Below are 12,636 nucleotides of genomic sequence, written 5' to 3' on the forward strand. Positions count from 1 at the left end.
ACCTGCCAACAGGTGGTGGCTGAGCAGCCCAGGAAATGCTGCCAGTCAGGACGTTAGGATTTCTCTCTGCAGCTGGCAGGAAGGGTCCTCACAATTGACTCTAACAGGAGTACCTTGGTGAGTGGACGTCCATGTCACTGAGTCCACGCATGACCTCCATCCTGCGACCAAGGCCTCAGTGACCATGAGCACATTGCGTGATGACAGAGGCAGCTGTGGAAACAGACAGGCCAGTACCTCCATCACTGGCCAACTTGTCCCTTTGAGTATTAAACTTTTCTCCAGAGGTCACCTTGTGGGAATTATAATCATGGGATTAAAATGTTTTCACCTTTTTGCCTATTTAGAGAGGACGAGCCACATGTCTCCTTTTAACACTTTTAGTCACAAATTTTTCCAAACCATACTCCTCTGAATTCCTTGACCATCCAGCCTGATCCCGCCCAGGCAACAACCCACGATTTGTCTAATTCTGGGAGCCCATGATTGGGGCCATAAGTTGTAACAGACCCCAGCTGCCTGTGACCTTTAAGAAGAACAAGTGTGGTTATTTAAAAAGAGTCCTAAGCGTTTTGCTAGCCGGCACCTGTGCACCTGCAGCCCTGTCACCTTGCCGTAAAAAGCAGAGACAATGCCTTGCTTGCAGAGATGAGGTTTTAGCTTAGGGCTGCTTCCACATGACAAAGCCATCGTGTGCCCCTTGCTATAAATGCAGGACACGGCTTGTTTCTCATAAGCATAGGTCCGTGTTCAGGGTTTACTCTGCTTGTGGCAAAGCGACCACCTATGCCCTCATCTGTAAGTTCTGGGAATGCTTGCTGCTGTTTAGTTAGTCTGTAGCCCCCAAGACAAGAAACCGGAGGCCTGGAGGTCTGTTTTGTAACCATCTTCTTATATCTGATTCCTGAAGAGTGTACCTTGTTCCCCTCCCCCATGCTGCCCTGAAGAGAAATAAAGCCTTTGTACACGTTGTGGAATTTATGGTCTCTACCAGATCCTGCTTTTCCTTAAGCTCCTGTGTTCCATGACACAATTGTTTGTGGTCTTTTCCCTGACTGTGCACAGTAAATATGGGAGTGTTTGAGAGGTTCGGGGAGTTGGTCTCTGAATCCTTCTCACTCCCTTGAATTCCCACAGCATCTTGAGTAATCTTTCCATCACGGTGGGACTTCTGTCAGACAGAACCCACATATCACATCAATTACCTGTTCTTTCTCCTTCCAGGAGGGTGAACATCCAGGTGCACTGCTCAGAGTCCTGCCCACTGGGAGGAGTCCCCCACACCATCCTTCAGGGATGTCCCAGGCAGGACGACAGGGCGCCCACTGTCCACTGTCAGGAGGTGCCTGTGTACCATGCAGAGCTGTCTGTAGTCCAGGTCTGCGTCCTCTTCTCCTCTGTCAGCTGACTGTAGGCAAATCCCCACTGGGTCACAGGTGAAGCTTAGGACAAAGGAGGCACCGATGCAGGAGGAGGCACCACGGGCACATGGGCCACTTCTAGGTGTGCATCAGGCCAGCTCAGGCCTCATCACGTAGAAATACGTCTGTTTGGTGATGGATTGCTGCTGTGTGTGCCCAGCAATATGGCTTGGAGCCTGGAGGGGTCAGATAACACCCGGGTCCTGATAGAAAGCCCACCAGTTTTAAACTCTCCACAAATACCTGAAATCATTGAACTTTTTTACTACACATGTGGTTCTGCATTCTACAGAACAAGTAAAAAATAAAATCACACAGTATGAACCATTTTTAGACTGATTTCTTTCACTCTGTAGGCATTAAATCTTTTGTGGACATTTCCTAGTTCGGCAGTTCATTTTATAAGTTGCTGAATAGAATTTGACTGCAGAGGTGACCCATAGGTTGTTTGTTCATTCCCTGAGGAAGGACATTGTGTTCCTCCATTTCTGTCATTTCCGAATGGAGCTATGTAATCATTAATGTGCAATTTGTTGTGTGGACATGTCTCAACGCTAGTTACATAATTACCTAGGAGTGTGGTTGCTGGGTCACAGAGTAAAACTGCATTTAGGTTTGCAGGAAGTTGCCCTGAGTAGCGACTGGGAAGGGGGCACCAGCTGAACCAGTGACCTGTCTGGGGTGCAGCCCCGTGCACAAGAAGAGGCCCACAGGGCTGGATCCCAGGGCTGGCCCTCAGCCCTAACTCTGCTTGCAGCCAAAACCACAGCCAGCATCCAGACACCTGAGCACAACTGGAACAGGGCCTCCAGACATAATCCCGGCACCTCTGGGAGCACTTCTGGGAAGGAATGTGCCTCCCCCTCCAGACGCGCTCACATCACAGGGTCCTGAAGAATACGAGTGCCTGATGTTGTATCAAGCTGTCAGGGGCTGTGGAAATTTCTTCTGTCACAATCAACACCTGGAACAGAATAATGCACCTTCCACGGAAACCCACTTCTCCACCTCATACCCGAGGGGAAGGTGACAGTCTGGTTAAATGACTGGACAGGGTCACATGCAGGTGGTGCTGCTGGGAAACAGCCCCAGAAGGTCCACGTCCAGAGCCCAAGGTGCTTCCTCTTCACTCTTCAGGGAGGACCTGGGAGCTCAAGGACGCTCATCTGGATCCTACGCAGAAGGGAAACGTGCAGAGACCACCTCCCCTGGTTATGCTTTAGAAACACCAGGTTGGTCGCACCGATGAGATACTCGGGAGACAGGTGTGACAGTAGAGCCCAGAGGTGATGGTGGCCTGGACTCGTTTGCATCCACACCAGGACGTGAGGTTAGGGTGGTTCAGTCCACCCCCCAGCCAGCAGCCTTGTGAGCCTGGGGTCTGCGGTCATTACCAGGACCTCTCACGACACCTCAGCTCACCTGTGAGAACTGGGTGATTCTGTGCCCACTAGACAGACTCCCAGAAGAGTCTCCTGAGCTCGAACCTGTTGACGAACATGACGTCTACATGACTTTGTGGCGAACAGTTTATAGACAGGTGACCATCCCCGCATCAAACATTGACCCTGGGACGTCAGGTGTGTTTCACAGCCTGCTGATCCCCCATTGTCCATGCAGGGTTCATAACAGAGGTAAAGTTAGGTGGAGAATGAGGCAGGATGGGCACTTGGGAGGCTGAGTGCAAGTCTGTACATTTGACAGGAGGGAGTGGAACGGGGCTGGGATGGGAGTGGCCAAGGGGCTTGAAGCCTGTGTGATTGGGGTTGGTATCACTGCTCCTAGACCATCTAGTAGGAATCCCGTTCCAGACGTGCTGAATCAGTGGTGAACCTGGGGGATTAAAAGCAGAAGTGAGGTCCAGGCTGAATGTAGAGCCAGGGAACAGGCAGAAGTTGATCAGAGCTTCTCATTTTGAGATGCACTTGTGTCTTAGGGAAGAGTTGGTTTTGAACCCAGCGTGTCTGTCCTCTTCCCTAAATAACGGGCATGCGCCGTCTGAGCGAGGCATCCGTCCCCCACCTCCCCACCTCTGTCTGCAGAGGCGGGGTCCTTGGGGAAAGCCCTGAAGCTCTGGCTTGTCAGCACCTGCTTCCCCCTCTTCCTGCTGCCTGTTGTTTCTGACTGTGCTCCGATGAGGGTCTCCCTCTCAAGGTTCTGCATCTTGTCTCATTTTGTGTATAACCCCCCCTGTCTCTGTGGGTCCCCACAGGAGCGTGAATAGACCATGAGGCCCATGGACAACGTCTAGAACGTTGAGGGTGTGAACTGAGAGGGGCTGGGTGTGATGAACGAAATGCGGCTTCATGGGTTTGACACAATGGGGTTCCTGAGGGCCCACCTCACAAGACAGCTTTTCTACTCCCACAGCACAGGAAGGGTGGAGCAGAATGCGGGCCTCTATCTCACATGAAAACTGCAAGCTGACCATGCGACACTCACACGTCCAATGACGAAGACACGCAGAGGAGGGTCCAGGGAAACACAGGGGGATCTGTCCTGGGCTCAGTTCTGGGGAAAAGGAACAGGTTCTGAGTGGATGAGGAGCACTGGGCCGGGAAAGGAAGGGCGGGAGGGAAGATGGGCTTGAAGGAGAGCAGCTCTTGTCCCAGAGGGAGGGGCTGCCCTTTGACTGGTGTCCAAGGGGTCCCATGGACAGGTCCCCTCCCCTCCCTGATGCACAAGCCACATAAGCCAAGAGAAGTGACACTCACAGCGGTTCTCAAAGAAACAGGGGAGACTAACTCAGCCCTTCCCTATTTATGAAGACAGGGCCCCTCCACATGCAAATTCCCCTTCAAGCTCGAGGGTAAAATCCACGCTTGGGAGGTGGGAGCTCACAGCTCTGTCCTCACACGGGGCTGAGGTCTCTGGGGAAGGCAGGGCTGTGGTCTAGGGGAAGATGAGACTGTTGGGTCTTCTCCTGTGCCTGGTGGCAGGTCCCCAAGGTGAGTGTCTCAGGTGCCAGGCACGGGTCTGTGGGGATGGAAGTGGTGGAGGTGACTCACGATGACTGATTCTCCATGTCCCCAGGTGTCCTGTCCCAGGTGCAGCTGCAGGAGTCGGGCCCAGGCCTGGTGAAGCCCTCGCAGACGCTCTCCCTCACCTGCACTGTCTCTGGTGGCTCCATCACAACCAGCTATTACTACTGGAGCTGGATCCGCCAGCCCCCAGGGAAGGGGCTGGAGTGGATGGGAGCCATAGCTTATAGTGGCAGCACTTACTACAGCCCATCCCTCAAGAGCCGCACCTCCATCTCCAGGGACACGTCCAAGAACCAGTTCTCCCTGCAGCTGAGCTCTGTGACCCCTGAGGACACAGCCATGTATTACTGTGCCAGAGACACACTGAGGGGATGTCAGAGTGTGCCCACACACAAACCTCCCCGCCTGGGGAGCCCAGGACCCCCGGGGGGTGCTCAGGACCCACCAAGGGCAGGGCTGAGCCCCAGAGCAGGTGCAGAGGGGCTGGGAGGGGTTTGCGGTTAGAATCCCTGGTTTCCTTTTCCTGTTCATCTGCTCTACCAGAGACCCCCTGCTGGACACTAATTTTTCATTCTTTTGACTCATTTGATTCCAACAATAATATTGTACTCAGAATATATTTTATTTTCTTCTCAAAAAGGTCCAAAGGATGCTAGGTTTTAAGATAAATTTCCAGGTGAGTCTGGATGTCTCAGAACTGTTGAATGTTCTGAGAAGGCCCAGGCACTTGTACTACACGTCTAAACTGTTATTCATCTTTGTCTTTGCTCCCAGGGCAGGAGGCTGCACACCCTCCATCTTCCTGTCAAAGGGCACAAGGGTTTGCATTGTGCAGGATGCGTTTTACAGACGCTAATGCCAGGGTGCCCCGGACAGCATTACTCATGGGGCACGGGGACTACAGTTCAAATATGGGATAAAATTAATTTGCAGCCCAATATGAAAACTGCTGTTGTATTTAAACACCTCATGGACAATTGCAATGTGGGCAGCACTTTGAATCGCCCAACACACTAACATTCCCCCTTGAGGTCGGTCAAGGTGAGATGCTCTGCCCTCTTGTTTCAACTCCCATCACGTAAATGAGTCTCCTTCCAGGTCCAGTTAGTGCCAGGTTTTTCCCTCTTTGTGGTAGAAGGAGTCAGTTTGCCTGTTTGAGCTGGTCCATGTGTTGTCCTGAAGCGCAGTGCAGCGTCCCTGAGCACAAAGTGCTGTGAGTGACTTACCAGAAATTATCTGTGACAGACAAGCTCCATCCAGGCATGAGTTATACTGATGGGGGCATTGAGCTTGAAATAAAGCTTCAATATACATTTTCTTCAAATAAACAAATTCACATCTCACTTTGGGTATTTGTGTCAGCCTTGGAAACTTGTCTCAATTACAAACACAGACGGTAAAATGGAGATTTATGGCCGAGAAGATGGTGACATAGACTGGATGGAAAACCACTGTGAGGAGGCTTCAAGGTCAGGGGGATTCTGGGCAGACTGTCTCCAGAGGATTCTTGATACCGGAGGCCAGAGTGGTCAGATGTTCCCTTGGAGATGGTGGATTAGGTGAATAGGATCAAATATTGAGGGCGATCATATTTCCAGGGTGAGGAGTCTCACTAACCTGACTCAGCAGGTTTCTTGATAAAACTGGGACATGCAAAGATGGACCCAGAATCCCGCAGGCCCAGACCTCGTGGAGAAAAGCATCTCAAGGAGCCTGAGTGATGAATGGTCAGAGGGTCTTTGTGAGCTTCGAGTCAGGGTTCTTATCTTCACTGGCGTGATTCTCTGAGAGCAGAAGGCTTAATCCAAAGGGACATGGGCTCCTTCTGGTCATTCCTCCTCTTGATGGCTCGTCTCAGCTGTGAGCACCTCCTGGGTCTGAGGAACACTGACCTATGTGGATGGTGCTGTGAAGTGATTGTGTCTTTGTGTTTCCAGTCCCCAGGTGTCCTGTCACGGGTGCTGGTGTAGGAGTTGGTCAAAGAGTATTGAAGACTCTCCCCCGCACCTACTCTGTCTCTGGGACCCCCTCCATCACACACAGTGGTTACTGGGGGATCTGTCACACCCCCAGGGAAAGGACTGGGTAACTCACTTGCTTTGGGTGTACGGTCTATGTCTCTTAAAAGGCACCTCCATCTCCACAGACATATTGGAGATGAGGTTTCCCTGCAGCACAGCTCTGGGGTCTCTGAGGGCACAGCCATGTGTCACTCTCACATGAGGGAGAGTGAGTGAGGGGAGGTCAGGGTGGCCCAGATGAAACCAGCCCTGCAGGGAGGGCTCAGGCCACCAGGGGTCACCCAGGATCATGAGGAAACAAGAGGGACAGTTTCAGAGCAGGTGCAGGAGAAGCCATGGGGGGTTTCCTCCCAGACACTGGGGATGCTCCACTGGACCATCACCTTCCCTGGAAGCCCATCCATAATGATTCCAGGCAAACATCTTCTTTCTGAACTTGAGCTTTTTTTCAGGGTGTCTGAATTGTCTGTCCTTTTTCCCTCATTTGTTGTAGGACCAGACACAGAAGAAATGTTTTTTCATGGGACCTTTAGTTGAAATGTATCCACTAACTACTCTTTTTCATTGTCAAATTTACAGATGTTAAATGACACAAATGATTCTTCTGTGCATCCTCGAGTCTGCCCTCCACCTTCCAGTGTATTTCCAGGCATTTCATCCTCGAGAGTGTCCTGAGTCCTGTTTCCTGCAGTGCCTTTCCCTAGAATAGCATGAGGAATGTTGTGTAGTTGGAAATTGATGTTTGTGTCATGCTGGAGTCATTCTGTCCCCCAGAGGACACTTGGAAATGTCTGCAGACAGGTTGGGCTGTCACATGTGGCGTGTGCTACAGGAACCTAGTTACCCAGAGGGCAGAGTCCATCGATGCTGCTCAACACTCCACAATGCACACAGAAACTCCCAAAATGAGAAACTAGCCTCAAATGTCAATAATGTGGAAAAACTCTGAGAGAAACCTTTGTATCTTGTCAACTTCATAAAAATGTTGACATGCAGAAGGTAAATTTCTATATGTAAATAATTTTCACTGAATGAAAACATGAACAAACACCAAAATTGGGCCTTCAGTTCACTCACAGGCACCTTACAGCCTCTTCACCCCTGTGTGCTGGTTGTGGGCCGGAGGGTCCTGAGCACAGGCCTGCAGGTGAAGGGGACATTGGAGCAGAGAGCCAGCACTGGGGAGGGGCCGTGTCCCTGCTTCACCTGATCCCCAAACAAGACAGGGCAAGGCTGAACCTGGATGTTATAATATTCACTAAAATCCAACCTATATCAGCTATTATAGGTTTTTAATTTGTATTAATAATTAATCTCAATATTAACTGATATTTCACATGTTTGTCTTATATCTAGAATAATTTTGAATGTAATTTTTCAATTCATACTATTATATCCAAACATGCCATTTGTATCACAGACACTTTGTGTCGGAAACAGCCAGGCCTTCACCAGCATGCCCACCCCCTCCCCCAGGGACTCACAGCTACTCTGCACCTCCCCTCACCTCCTGCAGGCTAGACATGGCCCCCTGCTGTCTCCTACACAGGGTTGCTGCTAGGAATGTCTGTGAACGTAGGACCACATGTGCACCCCAGTGACTAGCTCACAAAATTATAGGAAATAAAAGATAAATAAATTGAATAAAAGTGTCTCAGAAGTTAATGAGGCTCACAGCAAAAGAGAATGTGACAATGAATATATATATATGCTCATGTATAACTGAAAAATTGTGCTCTAAACTGAAATTTGACACTACATTGTAAAATGACTATAACTCAATAAAAATAGTTTATATATATAAATAAAGAAGTAAACGGTTTTCACATACAACAGACTGAAAGTTATTTCAAAGGCAAAAATGGGTTTATTTGGAACCAACAGAGAATTATGGTTTGGGGTCTGCCGTCCTGGTGAGCCACAAGCAAGTCCCCAGTGAAAACAGAGACATGACTCTTTTACAGAATGAAAGGGGAGGTGAGAGGGCTCCTGTGAACAGGAGTCCATGGGTTTTCATTGGCTGAGTCCTTACCAGGAAAGAAGAGGAGGCCTTGCTTCTCCCTGTTGGGCTCAGACATGAAGTTCCCAGGTTCCAGGGTGGAAGCTGCAGTCCTCCTACCTGAGAGCCACTGTGAAAAGGCTGCTTAGAGGGGCTTCTCGTAGGTGATCAGGACTCAGGAGGTGGTCACTCGGTGTGACGCAGTCACGAGGGACTTCATTGCTGACGGAGGGGAGAAGCGTGGATGTGCTGAGGTTGAGACAACATAGCACAGCTCTTTGAGGAGCAGAGAACAAAAGGGCATCTTAGGAGGGGACGCGGCTGACTGAGATATCTTGACTGTGATGGGTGGACCTGAACAAAGGGTCAGAGGCCATGAGGACCCCAAGGCAGTGGGAGTCTCCCTGTGCCACAGCATTCGGCTCACGGCTATAAAACCCTAGAGGTCTGCGGAGGCCCCTGTGGTTTTGGTCAACACCCCAAGACAGCCCCTTGCTTTTATACAAGAAGGAGAAAGGGGTCTGGTAATCAGGTTGCCCACAGCAGGACGGGATCTTCAAATGCTCCTTTAAGGCGTTGAATCTGTGTCTTCTGGTTCCTCCCTTAAAATGGAGTCGGGATTGCCAGTGTTGAGAAAACTTCATGTAGGTTTTCCTTGAGAGAGAAGTGTGGAATCCATCTCAACAGTAAGCAGCTAGCCTTCCAAAATCCCTCATATTTGGCGATTAGTGTTGCATTTAGGAAACGTAAAAACACCATGGATGTAAGTAGAGGCTTGTTCTGACGTCAGATGCCCTAGACATCAAATATGATGCTGGGAAACTGCACATTTTCTGTAGCCACATTTAGTCCCTTAGAGGCTAAAAGTTTATAAGGAGTAGATGCTGTCTTCCTGCAAGAACGTTTGAGAAGAAGAGCAAAGAAGCAAATTATCCACATATTGCAACAAAAGAGAAAATCTAGAAAACTTTGGATCATCCAGACCAGCCTTCCGGTGGCTCCAGAAATGAGAAGGACTCTCAACAAATCCCTGAAGCACTAATGTCCTGGTGAGCTTTTCTCTTCCCACTGAAGGCTAAAAGGTAACGGCTACCTCCATCGGCTGGAATAGTAACCAGTGCACAGTGGACACCAGTTACAGTAAAGGCTTCACTGCCAGTGGGAGTGGATGTTAGCACCACAGGAGGGTTAGGGATGAAAGGGTGATAAAGGATTAGAGTGCACTTTATTATTCTTATTATCTTTACAATTATTTTGCTTCTTATTGACACGTGGAACATTTCCAATGTTAGTTTTCGGTGCATAGCAGACAGATGCAGTTCTGCACACACGTAGGTATATTTTCAGAGATTACTTTCTGTATGTTATGTACAAATCGTAGAACACAGTTCCCTGCACTATACGGTAGCTCTTTGTTTTACATCTGTGTTACGTATGGTAATGTGTATCTTAATCCCAAACTCTTAATTTATCCCTCCCCTGCCCTTTGCACTTTGGTGAACATAGTTTGTTTTCTGGTCCATGAGTCTACATTTGTCTTTTAAGTAAGGGTTTTTGCATTTTTTAATTCCACATCATGGGATAAGTCTTTTGCTATCTGACTTAACTCACTTAATATGATTGTGTTTATATCCATCTGTGTTGCTGCCGATGGCATTATTTTACCCTTTTTAAAGTACACGTGGAACACATACATGATGAAGTATTGCTCAGCCATATTTCAATGCAGTCTGCTGATCTGAGGTCCTAGACACCACTCCCCTCTTGGCATTGGGGTTTTCTCTCCAGGAAAATGAGAGTATCTCAGAAACACCTACAAGGGCCAATGAAGGCTTCAGCCTTGGAATCTGCTCCTCTGGGCTTCATGGCCTGAAGGGCTTCCTTCCTTGCAGGACATTGATTAATCCTGGGAAGGTGTTAAATTCTGTTTGAATCTTGAAGGAGGCTGCACTGTGAAGTTTACGAAAATCATTTGGAGACTTTGCCCATAAACAGGTGGTAGCTAACTCAGTAGGAAAAATGGTCACTGCTTATACAATCAGCTATAGTATCGTCAGAGACAAAACAAATCAATGATGTCTTAAGGCCACTTAATCAATTTCATACATACTCTGATGGCTGCTCTCACATGCCAGAATCATTTCCCCCTTTGGGGAGACAGAAACTGTAGCAGGATGCTTCACTGTGAAGTCTCATTCCATAAATGGATAGAGGTGGAGTTACTAAGGAGTAAAAGGTGTGCATCTCTCAAAAGGCCTAAATAAAAGTGGGAGGTCCAGAGGCAGAGACCCCTTGAGGCTCATCACAGGTCCCCGCTGTGTGAACTGCTTTAGTTCCCTGAGCCTGGGCTGCCTTCAGTAGCGCAGGTGAGCAGGGAGAGTCCGGCTTCAGTGCCCAATATGACTGGGGGAGACTCATCCCCAATCTGAGAAATGTGTGTCCACGCCTATTGAGAGAAAGGACTGGGGAGAGCCCAGCTATTCCCTCAGAGCCTGTCACTGGGGATCAGGAGGATGCTGGGAAGGCTGGTCAGAGGGCTGATGGTGCCTGAAGTGCACACACTTGTAACAACCTCTTTCCCAATGTCCTGTGTCTTGTCAATAATAGCGGAGAGAAGGAGCCTTTTGCTTTTGTTTAGGAGCCCTCAGTTGCTGGAATTCAAGTTTAATAATGTAAGATTCATCCCTTTGGGAGACTCATCTTCAGTGTGAGACAGGTGGTTTGCAAAGGTAAGTAAATCTGGGTCTGGACAGGGTATAGCTTTGCATTCCAGCTTGGAACTTCTCACTACAAAAGAAATGTACTGCCTGAGCTTATTAATAGACACACATTTAAAAGGTACCTAAGTGGAATAAACTTCAGGAGCAGGAACATAACTTTCTTTTAAAAGTATCTGAAGTTGTTTGTGATAAACATGGACATATTCAACCGATTTTTATGGGAAACCTGGATTTTGATTCCAAATAACAGTCTTGAAAATGTCTCAGGAATTGCCCAGTGAATTTGCCTAAATAATACTAGAGACTTTTTATATAGTAAGTTACTGGACGCTTCTCCTGGTCACAAATCTAAACACCTTTCAGGATTCTCCCAGAAGCAAGTTACACCAACGCCAGGCCTGACCTGCACAATAACCACAGGAACGGGATGATGGAAGTCACAGAAGCCGGGCCGATGAGTCTGAGGGACCCCGTTAAATTCCTCAGCGAGGATCATTGGTTGCTTTGGGGAAATCTTTGAATATGGTTTGCACTTTACTTTCGTCCAGGAAAGAAAGTAATTGTGAGATTACCCTCTGGGTCCTCAGAGGGATTAACTTCAGAGGAACAAGTTCTGACAAGTTGGAGGAAAAGTGCGTGGGGAGAATTTCAGAGGAAGTGCGAAGTTCGAGGAGACACTGACTGTGGAAGACCTGAGGGAACAGCGGAGGTGCAGGAGTAAGAGGCGAGGGAGGAATTGGTGCTGGAGGGAAGCCTGAGACCCACAGGCCAGGGAAGGGGAGCCCGAGGCACAGAGGCCCAGTTTTCTTTCCTTAGTCCCTGTTTGCCCCAGTTAATCTTGTGATCATGTTTTAGAACAGGCAACTTAAGGTTCCTAAACGTGTTTCTAAGGCACAGAATAATGAGGGAAACAGGTGTTCCATTAAATTTTGAAGATGTTTCATAGTTCTCCAACTTGGTTTCAAGAAAAGTAAGTTTGAGTTTTTCTAAAGTTCACCATCATGGCCATTGACATGTGTATTTAATGGAAGCATGAATCGCTTTTGGCCAGGCCTGTCCATTTCACTATACATTTCCACAGGGAAGGTCCGTGGTTTTAAAACACAAAAGTAGCTGGGGTTCCTGTAGCAGAGGTGACCTCAGAACAGTTAGATAACTTGGACCCCAATTCTGAAGCTGATTTCTGGAGAATAAAGGAATAATTTCCAAGCAGCCTAAAGGGTCAAACTGCTCAAATAGCACAAATAGCCAGCAAGCCCAACACCAGTCAGGTCTAAGGGATCAGTCTGGTTCTAAAGGAGCCAGGATGAAGGATGCTCAGCACAGGCCCAGTAGATCAGCCCTTATTTCCAAGGAGTGGGAGGAAGGCCGGCCACTTCCAGCTGGAACAACCTGATTTCAAACTCAGTCTAAATGCCAAATAAGTAATTGTATAAAATTTAAGAACTTATGTCGGAAGGGTAAATCTTAAGCAGTTCTCAGACAAAGCCT

The 12,636-nt window shown here is 48.5% G+C and overlaps 1 gene segment (V, D, J or C); it reads left to right on the top strand.

The window, feature by feature from the left end:
• Positions 1-4,323: 4,323 nt before the first annotated feature.
• LOC141577855 (immunoglobulin heavy variable 4-30-4-like) lies at positions 4,324-5,622 on the top strand. The segment is given in 3 exon segments: positions 4,324-4,369; positions 4,455-4,754; positions 5,588-5,622. Coding segments are annotated over 3 exon segments (381 nt in total).
• The last annotated feature ends 7,014 nt before the right edge of the window (positions 5,623-12,636 follow it).

This window comes from Camelus bactrianus, chromosome 6 (assembly GCF_048773025.1).
Source record: "Camelus bactrianus isolate YW-2024 breed Bactrian camel chromosome 6, ASM4877302v1, whole genome shotgun sequence".
Classification (NCBI taxonomy): Eukaryota; Metazoa; Chordata; class Mammalia; order Artiodactyla; family Camelidae; genus Camelus; species Camelus bactrianus.